At 38.7% G+C, this 25,300-nt stretch overlaps 1 protein-coding gene across 1 annotated transcript in view; it reads right to left on the bottom strand.

The window, feature by feature from the left end:
- Positions 1–24,786, bottom strand: part of RPGRIP1 (RPGR interacting protein 1) — a 90,870-nt gene extending 66,084 nt beyond the window's left edge. Inside the window, exons 1-2 of the mRNA XM_077770348.1 lie at positions 24,733–24,786; positions 2,476–2,608 (exon numbers count right to left, since the gene is read on the bottom strand). Of these exons, the coding sequence (XP_077626474.1) occupies positions 2,476–2,608; positions 24,733–24,751 (152 nt within the window). The 5' untranslated portion in view covers positions 24,752–24,786. The remainder of the gene's footprint in view (positions 1–2,475; positions 2,609–24,732) is intronic.
- Between the last annotated feature and the right edge of the window lie 514 nt (positions 24,787–25,300).

Here is a 25,300-nt window from a genome sequence, read left to right as displayed (position 1 = left end):
TTTTTTTTTTTTTTTTTTTTTTTTTAAGTAATCTCTACACCCAATGTGGGGCTCAAACACACAACCCCGAGATCAAGAGTCTCATGCTCCACAGACTGAGCCAATCAGGAGCCCCCACTATCTGTCATCTTGACCTAAAATCATGCTTTCAACCCTCATCATCAGATTCTGTGGTCCCCCTGCCTGCCAGTTCTGACATACTATGTGGCTTTGGGCATGTCATTAACCTTTTGTGCTCAGTTTCCTCATGTATGAGTAAAGATAAAATTAGCACTTGTCTCATTAAATTGTTATGAGAATTAAATAAATAAATATATGTAAAGTGTTGGGGTGCCTGAGTGGCTCAGTCAGTTAAGCATCTGACTTCAGCTCAGATCACAATCTCATGGCTTATGAGTTGGATCCCCACATCAGGTTCTGTGCTGACAGCTCAGCTTGGGGCCTGTTTCAGATTCTGTGTCTCCCTCTTTTGCTTTGCTCCTCCCTTGCTCATACCCTGTCTCTGTCTCTCTCAAAAATAAATAAAAAACATTAAAAAATTAAAAACATATACATATATATATATATATATATATATATATATGTAAAATGTTTAGAACAGTGCCGTGCAGGGGTGCCTGGGTGGCTCAATCAGTTAAGCATCTGACTCTTGGTTTCCACTTAGGTCATGATCTCTCTGTTCGTGAGTTCAAGCCGCACGTCAGGGTCTGTGCTGACAGCTCAGAGCCTGGAGCCTGCTTCAGATTCTGTGTCTCCCTCTCTCTCCACCCCTACCCCACTCACGCTCTGTCTCTGTCTCAAAAATAATAAAACATTTAAAAAAATTTTTAAGTGCAGTGCTGTGCATTGTGAGCACTGTAGGAGTTAGCTATTCTTATTATTACATATCATATCCACACAAATCAAGTCATGAAATAGGCAAATTGTCCCAAGCCAGGAGTGATGGAATTTAATTTTTAGCCACTTAATATCTATAATCTCAAGTACTTTTTGGTTATCAACCAAGAAGCAAAATTTTTTGGCCTATGCAACCTTCTGCTTTCACCAGATTCTCAAGTTCTCTGCAATATAAAACAATCTCTCACTCTGAAGAGTGCTGGCATACAATGGAAGCTTGTATCTTGTAGATTCTGCATGAACCTCTGAATCACTCCTGGAGATTACCCCTGAGAAAGCAAAAAGCTGCTCTTGATATTTGGTAATTGGTCTAACCTAACCAGTTCCCAGTGTTGTTTGAAACTGGCCTGTTGTTCACAGCTAGGTTATGTTATTATCCTGTTGGACATAATCCCACAGAACACCAACATCAGACAAGGCCATTGAGACCATGATAGAGTGATACTGAACAAGACCACTGTTAATTTCATCTAAACACAAACACAAGGTCACTGTGCCACACACAAAATATCAAACATTCTCCTTTCCTGGTTAATAAGTAACTGCTATTCTAACCAATTACAGCTTTAGCTTCACTCTAGTCTACCTTCCCTGTAGATAATGATTAACTGAGATAAGCAAACGCAGTTGTCCCTCCTTTCTAATGGTATCACATCTAGAGCAAACTCCTGTTACCTTAGACCCTCCCACAAATCACCCAAATGAAGCTCAAATCCTATAATAGATTCTCTTCTAACACATTCTCAGTGAGATGACTATATCATCTACAGTGTGTATTTCTCTAGCTGCAATGAGTAATAAGCCCAACTTGCTTAACTACAGGTGTGTTCCTGCTAGTCTTTGACTGGAAGGCATTGACACCACTATCTTCAAAATATGTCCTAGAGAGAAACTCTGAACTTTCAGAACTCCCATTCTTCCTATCTGTTAATCTATCCACACTCCATCTCAGACTCCTCTCCAGGTCTCATCCCAAGAGTTGCACTTTTTTTTTTTTAATGTTTTATTTATTTCTAGGAGAGAGAGAGAGAGACAGCGTGAGCAGGGGAGGGTCAGAGAGAGAGGGAGTCACAGACTGAAACAGGCCCCAGGCTCTGAGCTGGCAGTCAGCACAGAGCCCGACGCGGGGCTCAAACCCACGAACCGCGAGATCATAACCTAAGCGAAAGTCGGACGCTTAACCGACCAAGCCACCCAGGCGCCCCCAAGAGTTGCACTTTTGAAAGCCAGTAACATAAGGTTACTGTACATGGTATATTTTGGAGTTAAAGGCTTTTCAGCACAGTTACTCACTAGTTGTGACTTTAGGCAAGTTACTTAACCTCTTTATGTTTCCTTTGCCTCTTAATAGTACGTCCTCCCTCAGAGTATTAAATAAGTTAATCACATTTACAGTAAGTTTGTTAATACATATATATTTTATATATGTAATATATATATATATATATATATGCGCCTGATATAGGAAATGATCAATATGATTCTTGGTTTTGTTTTACAAATAAAAACCTCCTTCTCTTACTTGTCCCTGTTCCCCTTTGTTCCCTAGCTTTTAGAGTTAAGGAGAATGCAAGGTACCTTTTAATCTCATCCTGTTGCTTCCAAGAAAGTTCCTTCACCAATATGTGCTCTTCACGAAGACGAAACAAGCTGTCCTCCAATTCTTCCCGGCTCATTCTGTTCAAGGGTGGTAGAGTTTTTATATTCTTACCTAAAGTCCCAAAAAAGGGTAAATTGGGGCACGTGGGTGGCTTAGTCGGTTAAGCGTCCCACTTTCGCTTAGGTCATGATCTCGCGGTTCGTGGGTTCGAGCCCCGCGTCGGGCTCTGTGCTGACTGCCAGCTCAGAGCCTGGAGCCAATTTCAGAGTCTGTGTCTCCCTCTCTCTCTGACCCTCCCCTGCTCACGCTGTCTCTCTCTCTCTCTCTCTCTCTCTCCTAGAAATAAATAAAAAATATTAAAAAACAAAAAACAAAAAAGGGTAAATAGAGATTATTTTTACATGTAACTTTTTTTTTTAACCCATCAGGTCTCTCATCACATTTTGCCTAGAGGGCTTCAATCCATCTGAGTCGAGTGTTTGAAAGGAAATTCAGGAAGTGTATGAAATGTGTGCTAATGGACCTCTTTTATCATTCCATATTATTCCTGGATATGGAATGTCATTCCATATTGTTTCAGCACAAGGTATGACTCAATGTCGTGTCTAGAAAGTACATTCTCTTTATAAAAAAAAATCAAATAGGGCTGTTAGTCTACTTAATTTTTCTTTTTAATTTACTCTTCTATTTTTCCTACTTACTAGATAATTTGGACATAGACAAAGACTGTGCCCACAACCATCTTCAAACCTTTACTAAGGAAAATGATAGAAACCTTTCTTGACTACCAAAGAGTCATCTAATTTGTTTTTATGGTCTGGAGAAACTAATCCCAAAGTTGCCTCCTTGAAACAGAGCATCTGCTTGTTCTAAGCAGAGGAAGCTAGATTAACTTTTCAGTGTGTGAATGTTCACTGGCTCAGACTCAGCTCTGATTGGATGGGAAAGATCCTAAAACCCCAGCACTCAAAATACAGCTCTTTCCCCAAAAGAAAGAGCTTAGAACTTCAGTCTCAGAACCACCTCAGCCACCACTACCTCCTCTCTGGTCTATCCTTTGGAAAAGATAAGGTTTTTTTTTGTTTTTTTTTTATATATATTTTTTTAATTTATTTCTAGGAGAGAGAGAGAGAGACAGCGTGAGCAGGGAAGGGTCAGAGAGAGAGGGAGTCACAGACTGAAACAGGCTCCAGGCTCCGAGCTGGCTGACAGCACAGAGCCCGACGCGGGGCTCGAACCCACGAACCGCGAGATCATGACCTAAGCGAAAGTCGGACGCTTAACCGACTAAGCCACCCAGGCGCCCCGGAAAACATAAGTTTTTAAAGAAAGGGTTTATTAAAGTATAGTTAGCATGTAATAAGCTGAAAATATATTTAAAGTGTAAAATTTGGTCAATTTTGACATATGTTATAACTGTGAAACCATCACAATTAAGATAACAAACATATCCATGATTGCCAAGTTTCCTTGTGCCCCTTTATGAAGCATTCTCTGTACCCCATTCTAACCTAGTCCTAGTAGGATTGGTCCTACTTTAGTTTCCAGGAAACCAATGATATGCTTTATATCACTATAGTTTCTATTCTCTAAATTACATATAGATCAAATCATCCATTATGTAGCCATTTTATTTTTTAATTTTGGGGTGGTTGTTTTGACTTTTTTTTCAAAAGTATAATTATTTTGAGATTCATCCATGGTTGATTGATTTCTCATATCAATAGTTCCTTTTGGTTGCTAGTAGTATTTCACTGTACAGATATACCATAATTTATTTATCCATTTATTGGTGGTAACTTGAACTGTTTCCAGGTTTTGGCTATTACAAGTAGAGTCGCTAATGAAAATATGTGTATAAGTCTTTGTATGTACATTTTAAAATTTCTCTTGGGAAAATATGTAGGAATGAAATAGCTGGGTCATAAGACAGGTGTATGTTTAAATTTTTAAAAATCTGCTAAACTGTTTTCCAAATATATATCTCACAATATATTACATATATCTTTATTATTTCTCAGAACCACTTGAAAGTAAATTGTACATATAGTGTCCATTACTTTTTTTTTTAAAGTTTATTTTTGAGAGAGACAGAGATGGCATGAGCAGAGAAGGGGAAGAGAGATGGGGTGTGAGAGAATCCCAAGCAGGCTCCATGCTATTAGCACAGAGCCCAATGCAAGCCTCGAACTACAAAATCGTAAGATCATGATCTGAGCCAAAATCAAGTTCAACCAACTGAGCCACCCCGGTGCCCCTGTCCCATTACTTTTAAACATTTCATCATATTATTTCTTAAAAACAAGGACATAGCCATAGAATAAGCCTCATTCCATTACCCCTACATCTACTTGTTGGAATTATACTATAAGGTAAAGATTTTCCTTCACTACATTTATTTATTACTTAATATATTTATATGTATACAATCTCATGGATTCCTATTTTAGTTAATGGGTTATAATCCACTGATATCATTATACATTTTCCCTCAAAATTTTATTTTTTAACTTTTTAATTAAAAATTTTTAATGTTTATTTTTGAGAGAGACAGAGCATGAACACGGGAGGTACAGAGAGAGAGGGAGATACAGAATCTGAAGCAGGCTCCAGGCTCTGTGCTAAATGTTAGCACAGAGTCTGACATGGGGCTCGAAGTCACAAACCATGAGATCCTGACCTGACCTGAAGTCAGATGCTTAACTGACTGAACCACCCAGGCGCCCCTAATTTTTATCCTTTTTTTTTTCTTTAAAGAGCACAAAAGCAGGGGAAGGACAGAGAGAGAAGGAGAAGGAGAATCCCACGGAGGCTCTATGCCCAGTGTGTGGAGCCCAATGTGGTGCTTTGATCTCATGACTGTGAGATCATGACCTGAGTCAAAAATCAAGAGTTGGAGGCTCAACTGACTGAGCCACCCAGGCACCCTTATCATTATTCATCGTCAGCTCAAATTGTCCCAGATTCAGCCAGTGTGAGACTTTCCAGCTGGTTCTAGTGTCCTTTTAAAATATCTCTATGGGGTCGTGAGTTCAAGCCCAATGTTCAGCATAGAAGCTACATATATATATACACGTATATACACATATGTACATATATATACATATATACACACATATATATGAGACCTGGCAGTCTCAGTGAATAGAACATGTGACTTTTGATCCTGGGGTCTGGAATTCAAGCCCCACATTGGGTATAGAGCTTACTTAAAAACAAACCAAAAACTAAGAGCTGGGTGACATGAAAAGATATTCAACATCACTAATAATCAAAGAAATGCAGGGGCATCTGAGTGGCTCAGTTGGTTAAGCGTCTGACTTTGGCTCAGGTCACGATCTCATGGTTCGAGGGTTCAAGCCCCAAGTCGGGCTCTGCACTGATAGCTCAGAGCCTGGAGCCTGTTTCAGATTCAGCATCTCCCTCTCTCTCTGCCCCTCCCCCACTCATGCTGTCTCTACCTCAAAAATTAACTATAAAAAAAATTTTTTTAAAAAGAAATGCAAATTTGCAAATTAAAGCCACAATGAGATATATCATCTTTACCTATCAGAATGGCTAGTATCTATCAAAAAGACAAGAAATATCAAGTGTTGGTGTGGATGTGGAGAAAAAGGAATCCTCATGCAACGTTGGTGGGAACATAAATTGATATAGCCACTGTGGAAAACAGTATGGAGTTATCTCAAAAAATTAAAAATAGAATTACCATATAATCCAGTAATTTAGCTACTGCGTGATTACCATTAAAACACTAAACACATTTAAACTAACCAAAACACTAATTTAAAAAGATATATACATGGCTTATGTTTACTTTAGCATTATTTAGAATAGCCAAGACATGGAAGCAACTCGGCACCTGGGTAGCTCAGACAGTTGAGTGTCTGACTCTTGATTTTGGCTCAGGTCATGATCCTATGATCATTAAATTGAGCCACATATTGGGCTCTGGTGCTGAGTGTGGAGCCTGCTGGAAGATACTTTCTCTTTCTCCCTCTTCCCTTTTTCCCAGTTCTCTCACTAAATTAAAAAAAAAGAAGAAGAAAGGAAACAACCCAAGATAGATGAATGGATAAAGATGTGGTATATATATATATACAGGGGCGACTGGGTGGCTCAGTCGGTTGAGTGTCCGACTTCAGCTCAGGTCATGATCTCACAGTTTGTGAGTTTGGGCCCCATGTTGGAACTCTGTGGACAGCTCAGAGCCTGGAGCCTGCTTTGGATTCTGTGTCTCCGTCTCTCTCTGCCCTTCCCCATCTTGCGCTGTCTCTCTGTCTCTCTCAAAAATAAATAAACATTGGGGCACCTGGGTGGCTCAGTCGGTTAAGCATCTGACTACGGCTCAGGTCATGATCTAGCAGTTCATGGGTTCGAGCCCTGCGTCAGGCTCTGTGCTGACAGCTCAGAGCCTGGAGCCTGTTTCAGATTTTGTGTCTCCCTCTCTCTCTGACCCTCCCCTGCTCACACTGTCTCTCTCGCTCTCAGAAATAAATATTTAAAAAATTTTTTTAAATAAATAAACATTTTAAAACTGTGGCGTGTATATTAGATTACTCAGCCATAAAAAATAAGATCTTGCCGTTTGTAACAACATGGATAGGCCTAGAAGATATTATTCTAAGTGACATAAGTCAGATAAAGGCAAGTACAATATGATTTTACTTATATGTGCAACCTTAAAAAAAAAAAAAGCAGAAACAAACCCACAAATACAGAGAACTGGTGGTTGCCAGAAGGAAGGGGTAGAAGGATAGGCAAAATGGGGGAAGGAAAGTGGGAGTTATGGAATGAATAAGTCAGGGATGAAAGGTATAACATAGGGAATACAGACAATGGTGTTGAATAGAGATAGTAGATACACTTGTAATGAGCATAGGTAGTATAAGAGTTCATGAATCACTATGCTGTACACCTGAAACTGATGTAAAATTGTGTGTCAACTATACTTCAATTAAAAAAAAANTCTCTCTCTCTCTCTCTCTCTCTCTCCTAGAAATAAATAAAAAATATTAAAAAACAAAAAACAAAAAAGGGTAAATAGAGATTATTTTTACATGTAACTTTTTTTTTTAACCCATCAGGTCTCTCATCACATTTTGCCTAGAGGGCTTCAATCCATCTGAGTCGAGTGTTTGAAAGGAAATTCAGGAAGTGTATGAAATGTGTGCTAATGGACCTCTTTTATCATTCCATATTATTCCTGGATATGGAATGTCATTCCATATTGTTTCAGCACAAGGTATGACTCAATGTCGTGTCTAGAAAGTACATTCTCTTTATAAAAAAAAATCAAATAGGGCTGTTAGTCTACTTAATTTTTCTTTTTAATTTACTCTTCTATTTTTCCTACTTACTAGATAATTTGGACATAGACAAAGACTGTGCCCACAACCATCTTCAAACCTTTACTAAGGAAAATGATAGAAACCTTTCTTGACTACCAAAGAGTCATCTAATTTGTTTTTATGGTCTGGAGAAACTAATCCCAAAGTTGCCTCCTTGAAACAGAGCATCTGCTTGTTCTAAGCAGAGGAAGCTAGATTAACTTTTCAGTGTGTGAATGTTCACTGGCTCAGACTCAGCTCTGATTGGATGGGAAAGATCCTAAAACCCCAGCACTCAAAATACAGCTCTTTCCCCAAAAGAAAGAGCTTAGAACTTCAGTCTCAGAACCACCTCAGCCACCACTACCTCCTCTCTGGTCTATCCTTTGGAAAAGATAAGGTTTTTTTTTGTTTTTTTTTTATATATATTTTTTTAATTTATTTCTAGGAGAGAGAGAGAGAGACAGCGTGAGCAGGGAAGGGTCAGAGAGAGAAGGAGTCACAGACTGAAACAGGCTCCAGGCTCCGAGCTGGCTGACAGCACAGAGCCCGACGCGGGGCTCGAACCCACGAACCGCGAGATCATGACCTAAGCGAAAGTCGGACGCTTAACCGACTAAGCCACCCAGGCGCCCCGGAAAACATAAGTTTTTAAAGAAAGGGTTTATTAAAGTATAGTTAGCATGTAATAAGCTGAAAATATATTTAAAGTGTAAAATTTGGTCAATTTTGACATATGTTATAACTGTGAAACCATCACAATTAAGATAACAAACATATCCATGATTGCCAAGTTTCCTTGTGCCCCTTTATGAAGCATTCTCTGTACCCCATTCTAACCTAGTCCTAGTAGGATTGGTCCTACTTTAGTTTCCAGGAAACCAATGATATGCTTTATATCACTATAGTTTCTATTCTCTAAATTACATATAGATCAAATCATCCATTATGTAGCCATTTTATTTTTTAATTTTGGGGTGGTTGTTTTGACTTTTTTTTCAAAAGTATAATTATTTTGAGATTCATCCATGGTTGATTGATTTCTCATATCAATAGTTCCTTTTGGTTGCTAGTAGTATTTCACTGTACAGATATACCATAATTTATTTATCCATTTATTGGTGGTAACTTGAACTGTTTCCAGGTTTTGGCTATTACAAGTAGAGTCGCTAATGAAAATATGTGTATAAGTCTTTGTATGTACATTTTAAAATTTCTCTTGGGAAAATATGTAGGAATGAAATAGCTGGGTCATAAGACAGGTGTATGTTTAAATTTTTAAAAATCTGCTAAACTGTTTTCCAAATATATATCTCACAATATATTACATATATCTTTATTATTTCTCAGAACCACTTGAAAGTAAATTGTACATATAGTGTCCATTACTTTTTTTTTTAAAGTTTATTTTTGAGAGAGACAGAGATGGCATGAGCAGAGAAGGGGAAGAGAGATGGGGTGTGAGAGAATCCCAAGCAGGCTCCATGCTATTAGCACAGAGCCCAATGCAAGCCTCGAACTACAAAATCGTAAGATCATGATCTGAGCCAAAATCAAGTTCAACCAACTGAGCCACCCCGGTGCCCCTGTCCCATTACTTTTAAACATTTCATCATATTATTTCTTAAAAACAAGGACATAGCCATAGAATAAGCCTCATTCCATTACCCCTACATCTACTTGTTGGAATTATACTATAAGGTAAAGATTTTCCTTCACTACATTTATTTATTACTTAATATATTTATATGTATACAATCTCATGGATTCCTATTTTAGTTAATGGGTTATAATCCACTGATATCATTATACATTTTCCCTCAAAATTTTATTTTTTAACTTTTTAATTAAAAATTTTTAATGTTTATTTTTGAGAGAGACAGAGCATGAACACGGGAGGTACAGAGAGAGAGGGAGATACAGAATCTGAAGCAGGCTCCAGGCTCTGTGCTAAATGTTAGCACAGAGTCTGACATGGGGCTCGAAGTCACAAACCATGAGATCCTGACCTGACCTGAAGTCAGATGCTTAACTGACTGAACCACCCAGGCGCCCCTAATTTTTATCCTTTTTTTTTTTTTAAAGAGCACAAAAGCAGGGGAAGGACAGAGAGAGAAGGAGAAGGAGAATCCCACGGAGGCTCTATGCCCAGTGTGTGGAGCCCAATGTGGTGCTTTGATCTCATGACTGTGAGATCATGACCTGAGTCAAAAATCAAGAGTTGGAGGCTCAACTGACTGAGCCACCCAGGCACCCTTATCATTATTCATCGTCAGCTCAAATTGTCCCAGATTCAGCCAGTGTGAGACTTTCCAGCTGGTTCTAGTGTCCTTTTAAAATATCTCTATGGGGTCGTGAGTTCAAGCCCAATGTTCAGCATAGAAGCTACATATATATATACACGTATATACACATATGTACATATATATACATATATACACACATATATATGAGACCTGGCAGTCTCAGTGAATAGAACATGTGACTTTTGATCCTGGGGTCTGGAATTCAAGCCCCACATTGGGTATAGAGCTTACTTAAAAACAAACCAAAAACTAAGAGCTGGGTGACATGAAAAGATATTCAACATCACTAATAATCAAAGAAATGCAGGGGCATCTGAGTGGCTCAGTTGGTTAAGCGTCTGACTTTGGCTCAGGTCACGATCTCATGGTTCGAGGGTTCAAGCCCCAAGTCGGGCTCTGCACTGATAGCTCAGAGCCTGGAGCCTGTTTCAGATTCAGCATCTCCCTCTCTCTCTGCCCCTCCCCCACTCATGCTGTCTCTACCTCAAAAATTAACTATAAAAAAAATTTTTTTAAAAAGAAATGCAAATTTGCAAATTAAAGCCACAATGAGATATATCATCTTTACCTATCAGAATGGCTAGTATCTATCAAAAAGACAAGAAATATCAAGTGTTGGTGTGGATGTGGAGAAAAAGGAATCCTCATGCAACGTTGGTGGGAACATAAATTGATATAGCCACTGTGGAAAACAGTATGGAGTTATCTCAAAAAATTAAAAATAGAATTACCATATAATCCAGTAATTTAGCTACTGCGTGATTACCATTAAAACACTAAACACATTTAAACTAACCAAAACACTAATTTAAAAAGATATATACATGGCTTATGTTTACTTTAGCATTATTTAGAATAGCCAAGACATGGAAGCAACTCGGCACCTGGGTAGCTCAGACAGTTGAGTGTCTGACTCTTGATTTTGGCTCAGGTCATGATCCTATGATCATTAAATTGAGCCACATATTGGGCTCTGGTGCTGAGTGTGGAGCCTGCTGGAAGATACTTTCTCTTTCTCCCTCTTCCCTTTTTCCCAGTTCTCTCACTAAATTAAAAAAAAAGAAGAAGAAAGGAAACAACCCAAGATAGATGAATGGATAAAGATGTGGTATATATATATATACAGGGGCGACTGGGTGGCTCAGTCGGTTGAGTGTCCGACTTCAGCTCAGGTCATGATCTCACAGTTTGTGAGTTTGGGCCCCATGTTGGAACTCTGTGGACAGCTCAGAGCCTGGAGCCTGCTTTGGATTCTGTGTCTCCGTCTCTCTCTGCCCTTCCCCATCTTGCGCTGTCTCTCTGTCTCTCTCAAAAATAAATAAACATTGGGGCACCTGGGTGGCTCAGTCGGTTGAGTGTCCGACTTCAGCTCAGGTCATGATCTCACAGTTTGTGAGTTTGGGCCCCATGTTGGAACTCTGTGGACAGCTCAGAGCCTGGAGCCTGTTTCAGATTTTGTGTCTCCCTCTCTCTCTGACCCTCCCCTGCTCACACTGTCTCTCTCGCTCTCAGAAATAAATATTTAAAAAATTTTTTTAAATAAATAAACATTTTAAAACTGTGGCGTGTATATTAGATTACTCAGCCATAAAAAATAAGATCTTGCCGTTTGTAACAACATGGATAGGCCTAGAAGATATTATTCTAAGTGACATAAGTCAGATAAAGGCAAGTACAATATGATTTTACTTATATGTGCAACCTTAAAAAAAAAAAAAGCAGAAACAAACCCACAAATACAGAGAACTGGTGGTTGCCAGAAGGAAGGGGTAGAAGGATAGGCAAAATGGGGGAAGGAAAGTGGGAGTTATGGAATGAATAAGTCAGGGATGAAAGGTATAACATAGGGAATACAGACAATGGTGTTGAATAGAGATAGTAGATACACTTGTAATGAGCATAGGTAGTATAAGAGTTCATGAATCACTATGCTGTACACCTGAAACTGATGTAAAATTGTGTGTCAACTATACTTCAATTAAAAAAAAAGTTTCTTGATGCACCTGGGTGGCTCAGTCGGTTGAGCATCCTACTTTGGCTCAGGTCATGATCTCACAGCTTGTGAGTTCAAGCCCCGCTTTGGGCTCTGTGCTGACAGCTTAGAGCCTACAGTCTGCTTTGGTTTCTGTGTCTCCAGTTCTCTCTTTGCCCCTCACCTGCTTGTGCGCTCACTCTCTCTCCCTCTATCTCTTGGAAATAAATAAACATTAGAGAAAAACAATTTTTACGTTTCTTTTCTCCCAAAGTTTCTAAAATAAATTCAAGATTGCTTAGAATGGGGGTGAATAAAATAGATATAACTTCCAAACCAATGAACTTACAAAATAATGCAGCTGACTGCCAGACAAACTTAGCTTAACAGGAAACAAAGTATGATCACTAGGAAGAAAAAAATTTTTTTAATGTTTATTTATTTTAAGAGAGAATGTGTGTGAACAGGAGAGGGGAAGAGGAGGAGAGAGAGAATCCTAAGCAGGCTCCACACTGTCAGCACAGAGCCCAAGGTGGAGCTCAATTCCATGACACTGGGATCATGACCTAAGCCGAAATCAAAAGTAGGACACTTAATTGACTGAGCCACCCAGGTGTCCCCAAGGAAGAAAATTTTTAACATGACCATAAACCTTAATGAAAATCTGCATTTATAATAAGCACTTTACTTCATTTACTTTTAACCATTTCATACATAACAGGAATAAAATTGGATACAGTTTGTAATAAAACCTACAAAAGTTTATTCTTCCACAAAGTCAATATGTAAATCCTTCATTCTGGCACCTTCCTCTGAACAAAATTAAGTTACTTGGGTTTTTTGGTCATGTGGATGGCCTCAAAACTGACTAAACTCTCTAGGTAGTTAGGTGCTGCACAGGGTTTTCAGTCACTAATATTGTGACTTTTCTGACTTTGAAAATGATCTCAGCCAGTTCATATTTCAGTTCATGGAAGAGTTAAAGCTTTGAGAAGCACAAAACCCCCAGTTGTACACTGCTAAAGAGCATAATGAACATAATAGATTTTTCAATTATTAAAAGATTATGATCCATTTAGCATCAGTAATTGAACAAGCTCTAGACATTATATAGCTTTGTTACCTCCTGGCTTGACTAGGTTCTCCTCCTTTTTTTTTTTTTTTAATTAAACACATTTTATTTTAATGTCTTATACAAATGAAAATGAAACCCAAAATTTATTGGATGTAGTTAAACACAGGGCTGATGGGGAAAGTTGTAGCTGTAAATGTCTATATTAAAACAGAAGATCTTAAATCAAGCCTCGAGAAATTAGAAAAAGAAGAGGAAGCTAAACCCAAATTAAGCAGAAGGAAGGAAATAATAAAGAGAAGAGCAGGAATAAATCAAACAGGAAGCAGAAAAACAATAGTGAAAATTAATGAAACAAAAATTGGTTCTTAGAGAGATCAATGAAGTTAACAAAACTTAAGCTACATTGACCAAGATAAAAGAGAGAAGACTCAAATTACTAAAATCATAAATGAACAAAGTAACATCACACCAACTTAAAGAATAGAAAGAATTATATGGGAATGCTAAAAACAATTGTATGTCAACAAATTAGATAACCTAGCTACAGAGGACAATTCCCTAGAAAGACACAAATTACTAAAATCTACTCAAGAGGAAACAAAAAATCTGAACAGATGTAGGAGACGGAATTTTTAATAAAAAAACATCCCACAAAGAAAAGTCCAAGCCCAGATGACTTCACTGATGAATTCTACCAAATGTTTAAAGAAGAATTCATATTAATCCTTCACAAAGTCTTCCAAAAAATAGAACAGGCAATAGTTCCCAATTTATTACATGAGTCTGAAACCAAAGACATTACAAGAAAGAAACTACAGATCAATATTTCTTATAACTACAGACACAAAATCCTCGACAAGAAAATAGCAAACTGAATCAAGCAACACATAAAAAGGTTTTTAACCAGGGGCACCTGGGTTGCTCAGTCAGTTGCATATCTGGCTCAGGTCATGATCTCATGGTTCATGAGTTTGAGCCTAACATTTTACTGGAAGTTCTATCCATGGAAATTAGGCATGAAAAAGAAAATACATCCAAATCAGAAAAGAAGTAAAACTATCTGTATTAACAGATATAGAAAATCCTAAGGAATCCACTTTATTTTTTTAATTTTTTAAAATGTTTTATTTATTTCTGAGAGCGAGAGAGAGCGCGAGAGAGCGCGAGCGAGCGGGAGAGAGAGCGCGAGCGAGGGAGAGCGAGGGAGAGCGAGGGAGAGCGAGAGCATGAGCTGGGGAGAGTCAGAGAGAGAGGGAGACACAGAATCCGAAGCGGGCTCCAGGCTCTGAGCTAGCTGTCAGCAGCACAGAGCCCGATGCAGGGCTCAAAACCATGAACCATGAGATCATTTCCTGAGCCAAAGTCAGACACTCAACCGACTGAGCCACCCAGGTGCCCCTAAGGAATCCACTTTAAAAAAAGTAATAAGAGGGGCACCTGGGTGGCTCAGTTGAATACGCCTCTAACTCCAGATTTCAGCTCAGGTCATGATCTCACAGTTTGTGAGACTGAGCCCTGCATTGGGCTTCAAACTCAAAGTATGAAGCCTGCTTGGGATTCTGTCTCCTTAGCCCTGCCCTCTCTGCCCCACCCCTGCTCATGTATGCACTCTTTCAAAATAAATAAACTTTAAAAATACTACTAGAATTAATACAGGAGTTCACTAAGGTTTTAGGGTACAGGATCAGTACACAAGAATCAATGATATTCCTATCTACTAGCAATGAACCATCCTAAGACTAAATATAACAAATCAGTTTACAATAGCATAAAAATAAAACATATGGGAATGTATAAAAGGGGTATAAAATTTTTACACTGAAATCTATAAATCATTTAAAGGAATTAAAAAATGTTTAAATAAATAGGAAGACATCCCATGTTCATGGATTTAAAGACTTGATACTGATAAGATGGCAATACTTCCACAATTCACATACACATTCAATGTAGTCCCTATCAAAAGTCCAGTTGGCTTTTTTCTTCCCCAGACACTGACAAGCTGATCCTAAAGTTCATATGGAAATACAAGGAATCCAGAATGATAAAATAACCTTAAAAAAGGATAAGGTTGGAGGATTCAAACATCCTGAATTCAAAACTTACTGCAAAGCTACAATAATCAAGACAGCACAGTACTGACAAAGGATTCGTATGTAGATTAATGCAATAAAATTGGGAGTCCAGAAGTAAACCCTTATATTTACAGTAAAGTGCTTTCCAACAAGTGTGCCAAGAAAATTCAATGGAGAAAGATTTTTTTTCCACAAATGGTGCTGGATGACTAGAAAGACACATGCAAAAGAATGAATTTGGATCCTTACCTCACACCATGTAAGAAACTAACTCAAAATGAATTACAGACCTAAATGTAAGAGCTAAAACTATAAAATCCTTATAAGAAAACATACAAGTAGACCTAAGTGTCCCTGGATTAGGCAGTGTTAAATATGACACTATGAAGTTAGACATGAAACCAAAACCACAAGTGACAAGAGAAAAACTGGACTTCATCAAAATTAACTTTCGTGATCTGGACTATCAAGAAAGTGAAAAGACAGACTTCAAGCTGTATTACAAAGCTGTAATCATCAAGACAGTATGGTACAGGCACAAAAACAGACTCTCAGATCAATGGGACAGAATAGAGAACCCAGAAATGGACCCACAAATGTATGGCCAACTAAACTTTGACAAAGCAGGAAAGAATATCCGATGGAATAAAGACAGTCTCTTCAGCAAGTGGTGCTGGGAGAAGTGGACAGCAACATGCAGAAAAATGAACTTGGACCACTTTCTTACACCATAAACTCAAAATGGATGAAAGACCTAAATGTAAGACAGGAAGCCATCAAAATCCTTGAGGAGAAAGCAGGCAAAAACATCTTTGACCTTGACTGCAGCAAATTCTTACTCAACATGTCTCCAGAGGCAAGGGAAACAGAAGCAAAAACAAACTATTGGGACCTCAGCAAGATAAAAACTTCTGCACTGCTGCAAAGGAAACAATCAACAAAACTAAAAGACAACCAACGGAATGGGAAAAGATACTTGCAAATGACATATCAGATAAAGGGTTAGTATTCAAAATCTATAGAGAACTTATCAAACTCAAGACCCAAAACACAAATCATCCAGTGAAGAAATAGGCAAATGACATGAATAGATACTTCTTTAAAGAAGACATCCAGATGGCCAGCTGACACATGAAAAAATGCTCAACGTCACTCATCATCAGGGAAATATAAATCAAAACTACAATGAGATACCTCCTCACACCTGTCAGCAACTCAGGCAACAACAGATGTTGGCGAGGAAGCAGATAAAGAGGATCTCTTTTACACTGCTGGTGGGAATGCAACTGGTGCAACCACTCTGGAAAAACAGTATGGAGATCCTCAAAAAATTAAAAATAGAACTACCCTGTGACCCAGAAATTGCACTAATAGGTAATTATCCAAGGGATACAGGTATGCTGTTTCAAAAGGGCACATGCACCCCAATGTTTATTGCAGCACTATCAACAATAGCTAAAGTACGAAAAGAGCCCAAATGTGTATCAATGGATGAATGGATAAAGAAGATGTTGTATATTGGGGTGCCTTGGTGGCTTAGTCGGTTAAGTCTGACTTCAGCTCAGGTCATGATCTCATGGTTCATGGGTTCAAGCCCTGTGTTGGGCTCTGTGCTGACAGCTAGCTCAGAGCCTGGAGCCTGCTTCAGATTCTGTGTCTCCCTCTCTCTCTAACTCTCCCCGGCTCATGCTGTCTCTCTCTCTCAGAAATGAATAATACATTAAAAAAAAAAAAAAGAAGATGCTGTATATACATATATGATGAAGTATTACTCAGCAATCAAAAAGAATGAAATCTTGCCATTTGCAACTATGTGGATGGAACTAGAGGGTATTATGCTAAGTGAATGAGTCAGTCAGAGAAAGACAAATATCATATGACTTCACTCATATGAGGACTTTAAGATACAAAACAGATGAACATAAGGGAAGGGAAGCAAAAATAAAAACAGGGAGTGAGACAAAAATGTAAGAGACACTTAAATATAAAGAACAAACAGAGGGTTACTGGAGGGGTTGGGGAGGGGAGATGGGCTAAATGAGAAGGGGCCTTAAGGAATCTTCTCTTCAAATCATTGCTGCACTATATGCTAACTAACTTGAATGTAAATTTTAAAAAATTAATAAAAAAAGAAAGAGGAAAGACATCCTACAGAATGGGGAAAATATTTGCAGTTCATATATCTGATAAGAGATTAGTATCTAAAATACAAAAAGAACTCTTACAACTGACAATATAAGACAAATAACTCAATGGAAAAATGGAAAAAGGATCAGAATGCTTAGGTGGCTCAGTCAGTTGAGCATCTGACCTCAGCTCAGGTCATGGTCTCAAGGTTCACAAATTCAAGCCCTGCATCAGGCACTGTGCTGATAGCTCAGAGTGTAGAGCCTGCTTCGGATTCTGTGTCTCCCTCTCTCTCTCTCTGTCTCCCCCACTCGTTCTCTCGTTCTCTCTTTCAAAAACAAGCAAACATTTTAAAAAATGGACAAAGGATTGAAGGAGACATTCTTCCAAAGAAGCTAAACAAGTGGATCATAAACATATGAAAGATGTTCAGTTTGATTATTCATTAGGGAAGTACAAATCAAAACCAAAAAAGAATAAATTTTTAAAAACAAAACAAGAGGGGTTACTGGATGGCTCATTTGGATAAGTGTCCTTTTCTTGGTTTGACTCAGGTCATGATCTTGTGGTTCCTGAGATCGAGCCCTGCACTGGGCTCTGCCAAGTGCAGAGCCTACTTGGGATTCTCTCCCTCATACCCTACTTGCAGAGTCTCTATCTCTTTCAAAATCAATAAATAAACATTAAACACACACACACAAGAGATGACTTCAATAACAAGGAGGATATGAAAAAAATGGAACTCTCATACATTGTTGGTAGAAACATAAAAGGGCATGATTGGTTTAAAATCAGTGTTGCAATTCTTCAAAATGTTAAATGTAGAGCTACCATATGACCTAGCAATTCCACTTCTGGGTATATAACTAAAAAACATAAAAACAGGTCCACACAAAAATTTGTACACAAATGTTCATAGCAGCATTATTCATAACAGCCCTAAGGTGAAAATAATCCAAATGTCCACCAATTTATGAATATATAAACAAATGTGGGATGTCCATAAGATGAAATATTATTATGCAATAAAAAGGAATGAAGGCATTGATAAATGATATAACATGGAAGAACTTTGGAAACATTATGCTAAGTGAAAGAAGCCAGACACACACAAAAATATATTATATGATTCCATTTACACAAAATGTCCAGACCAGGCAAATTGATAGAGACTGAAAGCAGATGAGTGATTATGAGGGGCAGGCTGTGGGGACATAGGAAATGTCTGCTACCGGATTTCTTTTTTTCTTTTTTTAAAGTTTATTTTGAGAAAGAGAGTGAGCACACAAGCACACAGGGGAGAGGCAGGGAGAGAGGGAGAAAGAATTCCAAGCAGGCTCTGTGCTATTGGTGCAAAGCCTATGTGGGGCTCAAATTCATGAACCATGAGATCATGAACTGAGTTGAAATCAAGAGTCTGATGATTAACTGACTGAGCCATCCAAGTGCCCCACTAGAGGGTTTCTTTTGAGGTAATTAAATGTTCTAAAATTAGTGGGTATGAGTGCAAAACTGTCAATATAATAAAACTTGCTGAATTGTACAATTTGAAAGTGAATTTTATGGCATGTAAATTACATCCCAATAAAACTGTTATATATAATATATACAATATCCATTATATATGTATAATTATAAAAATTTTATTATATACATCTCACACATATAAATGAAATAAAACATATGGATGGTTTGAAGAATAATAAAAGTATACACAAACAAACATACTAGCCTAAGAAACAGAACATTACTAACACACTAAGAACCCTCTGCAAGTTCCCACACATCCTATTCCCTTCCTCCCCCAGAGGTGATTATTACCTTAAATGTTATATCATTACTAACTGCTGTATATTTCTTTTTTTTTAATTTAGATTTTTAATGTTTATTTTGAGAGACAGAGAGAGAGACAGCAAGCACATTAACAGGGGAGGGGCGGAGACAAAGAATCCCAAGCAGGCTCTGTACTGGCAGATGCAGGGCTTAATCTCATGACTATGAGATCATGACCTGAGCTGAAATCAATAGTTGGATGCTTAACTGACTGAGCCACCCAGGCGGGCCTGCCTTATATGTCTTTATAATTTTATAAAGAAAATTAGACCCATGGGGACAACATGGGGAGCCATAGGTGCATGATTCCGAACTGGGAAAGAGAAAACGGGTCACGTAGGCAAGAATGGGAGGGATCCCCTTCTGTGGAGAGACAAAGGGAAGAGATAGAGAGGCTGAACAAGAGAAAAACCACGGACCCGGACTGGGACAAAGATCCAATCTCTAATTGTGGGGTTTTCTCTGGACTAGGGCCAGCTGCCCTGTTTGTGCACCTGGGGAGGAAGAGAACCAGTCCAGGGCTCAGTAACTAGTCCAGAGGTGCAGTCCCCAGTGGGAGAAAGCAATTCCCTCCCTGGAGTGCTGTGGGAAGAAGGTATATAACTGTTCAGTGGACAAAGGCTGCCTGCACCTGCCAGCCAGAGGCCATATATCAGTGGTGCAGAGCAGCACTTCCCTGGAACCAGGGCATAGGGAGCAGGACCCTTTAAGATACTGGGGTTTAAATCTCAGCCTAGAGCCAGAGAGCACAGATGTCAGTGAGTGGGACAAACTGCCTCATTTGTGCCCACAGCACTGTGAGGACAGCCTGAACAGAGTGGTTTGGGACACCTAGTCAGTGGAGGAGTTGTTCTCCCCATCACCAACAAGGTGGAGCCTCAAGGAATTGAACAGCAGGGCCACAGTGGAGGCCTGACCTGCCGACACCGAGCCACACCCCTCTGCACCTCCTAACTGCATATCTACCAGAGCAGGATTGATGCTGATGAACTAGGTGGTCCCTCCTGCAGACCAGCGCTGCCACCAGTTCGAAGTCACCCAGTGGTTTTGCATTTCCTGATTTAATTTGTGGACAATTCTTATTTTATATATATGTATACATATAAATATCTTCCTTTTCTCCTTCTTATTTCTTCCCTCCTCTAGTCTGATTATGCTGGTTGTTGGTTTGTTTAAGCAGACATATTTAATCTATTCTCTTTACACCTATTCTATATTTCCTTCTTTATTTTCCTCTCTCTCTCTCTCTCTCTGGATTAAGCCATATAGTTTCTCTACACGGTCAATTTTCTTTTCTTTTTTCTCCACTCCTATCATTTCTTTCTTTGTATGGTATAAGGCTTCTTCCACCAACAATGCCCCCACCCTGTTGTTTTGCTGTAGCTGGTGTTTTTCATTTTTTTTCCCTGTTTTTGTTTGTTTGTTTATCTTTTCCAGGGCTACTTCAACAACAAATCAAAGCACACCTGGTGGAGGGTCCAAAACATCACTATAGGTAGGGAGATAAAGCAACCAGACTCACAGCAACAGAGAGCAAGTAACACACTCCAACAAACACCTCTTGAAGGGCCAAGCTGTCTAGGGCCCTTCAAGTCAACGTATGACTTCTGTATGTGCTCACAGGTGCAGGACACATAAGCTTTTAAAACACATAAGGGACAGAAAACTAGTCAAAATGATGAAACAGAAGAATTGTCCTCAAAAGAAATCCCAGGAAGAAATTACACCTAAAGAAGTGATCAAAACAGATAAAAAAAAATATAACTGAACAAGAATTTAGAATAATAGTCATAAGATTACTTGCTGGGCTTGAAAAAAGCATAGAAGACAGCAGAGTCTATTGCTGCAGAGATCAAGGGTCTGAAAAATAATCATGATGAATTAAAAAGTTCTGTAAATAAGGTACAAAATAGAGGCAGTGACAGCAAGGATTGAAGAGGCAGAGGGGAGAATAAGTGACATAAAGATAAAATTATGAAAAAAAGGAAGCCGAGAAAAAGAGAGATAAAAAAATTCTGGCCCAAGAGGGGAGAATTAGAGAACTAAGTGATTCAATGAAATGTAATGATATCTGTATCATAGGAGTTCCAGAAGAAGAGCTAAAAAGGGGTGGAAGGTGTACCTGAACAAATCATAGCTTGAAAACTTCCCCAATCTAAGGAAGGAAATAGATATTGAAATCCAGGAGGCACAGATAATTCCCTTCAAATATAACAGGAATCATTCTTCTGCACGACATATCATAGTGAAACTGGCAAAATACAAAGATAAATAGGGAATTCTGAAAGCAGCTAGGGACAAATGGGCCTTAACCTACAAAGGTAGACACATAAGGGTAGTAAAGACCTATCTACTGAAACTTGACAGGCCAGAGGGACTGGCAGGAAATACTGAATGTGCTGAATAGGAAAAATATGCAGCCAAGAAACCTTTATCCAGCAAACCTGTCATTTAGAATAGGAGAGATAAAGGTATTCCCAGACAATCAAAAACTGAAGGAGTTCATTATCACTAAACAAGCCCTGCAAGAAATCCTAAGTGGTACTCTATGAGTAGAATGTTGCAAAGACCACAAAGGACCAGACGTCACTACAAGAATGAAACCTAGAGATAACAAAATGACTCTAAATCCATGTCTTTCAATAATAAAACCAAATGCAGATGGATTAATGCTCCAATCAAATAACATAGGGTATCAGAATGGATGAAGAAATAAGACCCATCTATTTGCTGTCTACAAGAGACCCATTTTAGATGTAAGAACACCTTAAGATTGGAAGTGAGGGGATGGAGAACCATCTTATGCTACTGGAAGTCAAAATAAAGCTGGAGTNGAGGAGGCACTTGTTGGGATGAGCACTGGGTGTTATATGGAAACCAACTTGACAATAAACTATTTTTTTTTTTAAAGCTGGAGTACCCATACTTATATCAGATAAACTAGATCTTAAACTTAAGGCTGTAACAAAAGATTAAAAGGGCATTATATCATAATTATGGAGTCTATCCATCAAGAAGAGCTAATAATCATAAATGTTTATGCACCCAGTTTGGTAGCATCCAAATATATAAAACAATTAATCACAAACATGAGCAATCTTATTGGTAAGAATGTGGTAATTGCAGGGGGCTTTAATACTCCACTTACAGCAAAAGACAGATCATCTAGACAGAAAATCAATAAAAAAACAATGGCCCTGAATTATACACTGGACCAGATGGACTTGACAGATATATTGAGAGCTTTTTATCTTAAAGCAGCAGAATACACATTCTTCTTTTTTTTTTTTAATTTTTTAATGTTTTATTTATTTCTAGGAGAGAGAGACAGAGAGAGAGAGACAGCATGAGCAGGGGAAGGCCAGAGAGAGAGGGAGTCACAGACTGAAACAGGCTCCAGGCTCTGAGCTGGCAATCAGCACAGAGCCCGACGCGGGGCTCGAACCCACGAACCGCAAGATCGTGACCTAAGCGAAAGTCGGACGCTTAACCGACTGAGCCACCCAGGCACCCCAGAATACACATTCTTCTCAAGTGCACATGGAACATTCTCCAAGATAGATCGCATACTGGGTCACAAAATAGCCCTCAATAAACATAAAAGAACTGAGATCATACCATGCAGATATTCAGATCAAAATGTTATGAAACTTGAAATCAACCACAGGAAAAAGTTTAGAAAACATCCAAATGCATGGTGGTTAAAGGTACTATGCTAAGTGAAATAAGTCAGTCAGAGAAATACAGATATCCTATGTTTTCACTCATATGTGGATCCTGAGAAATTTAACAGAAGACCATGGGGGAAGGGAAGGGGAAGAAAATAGTTACAAACAGAGAGGGAGGGAGCAAGAGACTCTGAAATACAGAGAATAAACTGAGGGTTGATGGTGGGGGAGAGGGGAAGATGGGTGACAGGCATTGAGGAGGGCACTTTTGGGGATGAGCACTGAGTGTTGTATGTAAGTGATGAACCATGGGAATCTACCCCAAAAACCAAGAGCACACTTTATACACTGTATGTTAGCCAATTTGACAACAAATTATATTTAAAAAATAAATAAAAATTTGGAAAAAAAAATAAATAAAAGTGGCACAAATGGAAAAAATGAAAATTAGACTTATTTAAAAATACATTTGTTATTTCATTTTATGAATATATATCAATGTATATTCATTTTCTGAGTTATAGACATGCTGTTTCCACTTTTTTTGCTTTATGAGTAACACTTCTATGAACATTCTGGTATAAGTCTCCTGGTACACATATGCAAAATTTTCTGCAAATGTTTTACCCAGAAGTAAAGTCCCATGTCAACTTTACTAGATAATGCCAAGCTTTCTTTTCTTAAAATTTTTTATGTTTTTTATTTATTTTTGAGAGTCAGAGAGAGGCAGTGTGAGCAGGGGAGGGTCAGAGAGAGAGGGAGACACAGAATTCAAAGACAGGCTCCAGGCTCTGAGCTAGCTGTCAGCACAGAGCCTGACACGGGGCTTGAACCCACGAACCGTGAGATCATGACCTAAGCTGAAATCGGATGCTTAACCAACTGAATCACCCAGGCACCCCAATAATGTCAAGCTTTCATCCAATGTGGCTGCATCACTGATACACCATGGAAATGCATAAAGCACCCTACCTTTGAAAAAAAAATTTTTTTAAAGCTTTATTTGTTTGAGAGAGACAGAGACAGCATGAATTGGGGAGGAGCAGAGAGAAAGGGGGAGAGAGAGAAAGCAGGTTCTGGCTCCATGTGCTCAATGCAGAGACTGATATGGGGCTCAAACTCATGAACTGTGATATCATGACCTGAACTGAAACCAGGAGTCAGACACTTAACCAACTGAACCACCCAGGCACCACTTTTTTGTTTAAATGGTTATTTATTTATTTTGAGAAAGACTGTGAGAGCGTGAGTGGGGGAGGGGGAAGAAGGGGGAGAGAAAAAGAATCCCAAGCAGGCTCCATGCTGTCAGTGTTGAGCCCAATGCGGGGCTCAATCCCACAAACCATAAGATCATGACCTGAGCCGTAATCAAGAGTCAGACACTTAACTGTTAACTAAGCCACCCAGGCACCCCTGAAAATTTCTTATAGAAGTAAAATCAAGTGAAAATACAATCAATAGTAGCTGTGATTAAGACTGAGGGGTGGGAAAGTAAGTAGGAACAAAGTCAACAAAAATATGTTAAGGTGTGTGTGGAAGCTCTTGTGGGCTATGCTCTTTCATCTTAAGTTGCCCCTTCCTGCTCAGTGAGCCTGAAGGAGTAATCACATGGACAGAGGAAGGAAACCATTCATTTGTTCTCAGCTTTTGTTGTGGTAGCATTTAGCTTCACCTCCTAAATCCACACAGTAAAACTTTCGTTATAAGAATTGAGGAATAAAATGTTAAAGTTTGAAGAAAAGAGCTAAGAGCAAAGCAGTCACTATGAAGGTTAGCAAGATGCCCCACAATAACAGACTGAACACTGTTTTAACTCTAAAAGGTTTCCATCTTCAGGCACTGAATTTACCTTTCGACACTGGTACCATCAGAGCTATTGGTCTATGTCTCCACTAGGTCCTCTGATGTGTTGTCCTCAGGAGATATAATGTATCAGTTCCCAAGTCATAGGAGATCCCAGAGGACACTGAAATAAAGGAAAAGTCCAGTCAGTTACATGCAATTTTAGGATGACTTGTGTAGGCTATAATTAGATTGTAGGAGGAATTTATCAACATTTTCATGAAGGTACATGACATACTAGTTTTTTGTGGCAGTGTTGACCACTCTTTACTAAAGAGTAAGACTAAGCGGTACCTGGCTGTCTCAATCAGTAGAGCATTTATTTGGCTTTTGATTTCAGGGTTATGAGTTCAAGCCCCACATTGGGAATAGAGATTACTTAAAATAAAATGAAAAAAAAAAAAAAACTTTGGGGTGCCTGGCTTGCTCAGTTGGTAAAGCATGCAATTATTGACCTCAGGGTTGCAAATTCAAGCCCCATGTTGGGCATGGAGTATATTTTTTTAAAAAGAGTAAAATTAAGCATTCATTAATAATGTTAGTCATTTTACAAGAAATCATGGGGTGTCTGGGTA

Source organism: Crocuta crocuta, unplaced genomic scaffold (genome assembly GCF_008692635.1).
Source record: "Crocuta crocuta isolate KB4526 unplaced genomic scaffold, BGI_CrCroc_1.0 scaffold175, whole genome shotgun sequence".
NCBI classification, from domain to species: Eukaryota; Metazoa; Chordata; class Mammalia; order Carnivora; family Hyaenidae; genus Crocuta; species Crocuta crocuta.
The sequence above is the reverse complement of the archived record's forward strand: the minus strand, read 5'-3'. Positions and strand labels throughout refer to the sequence as shown.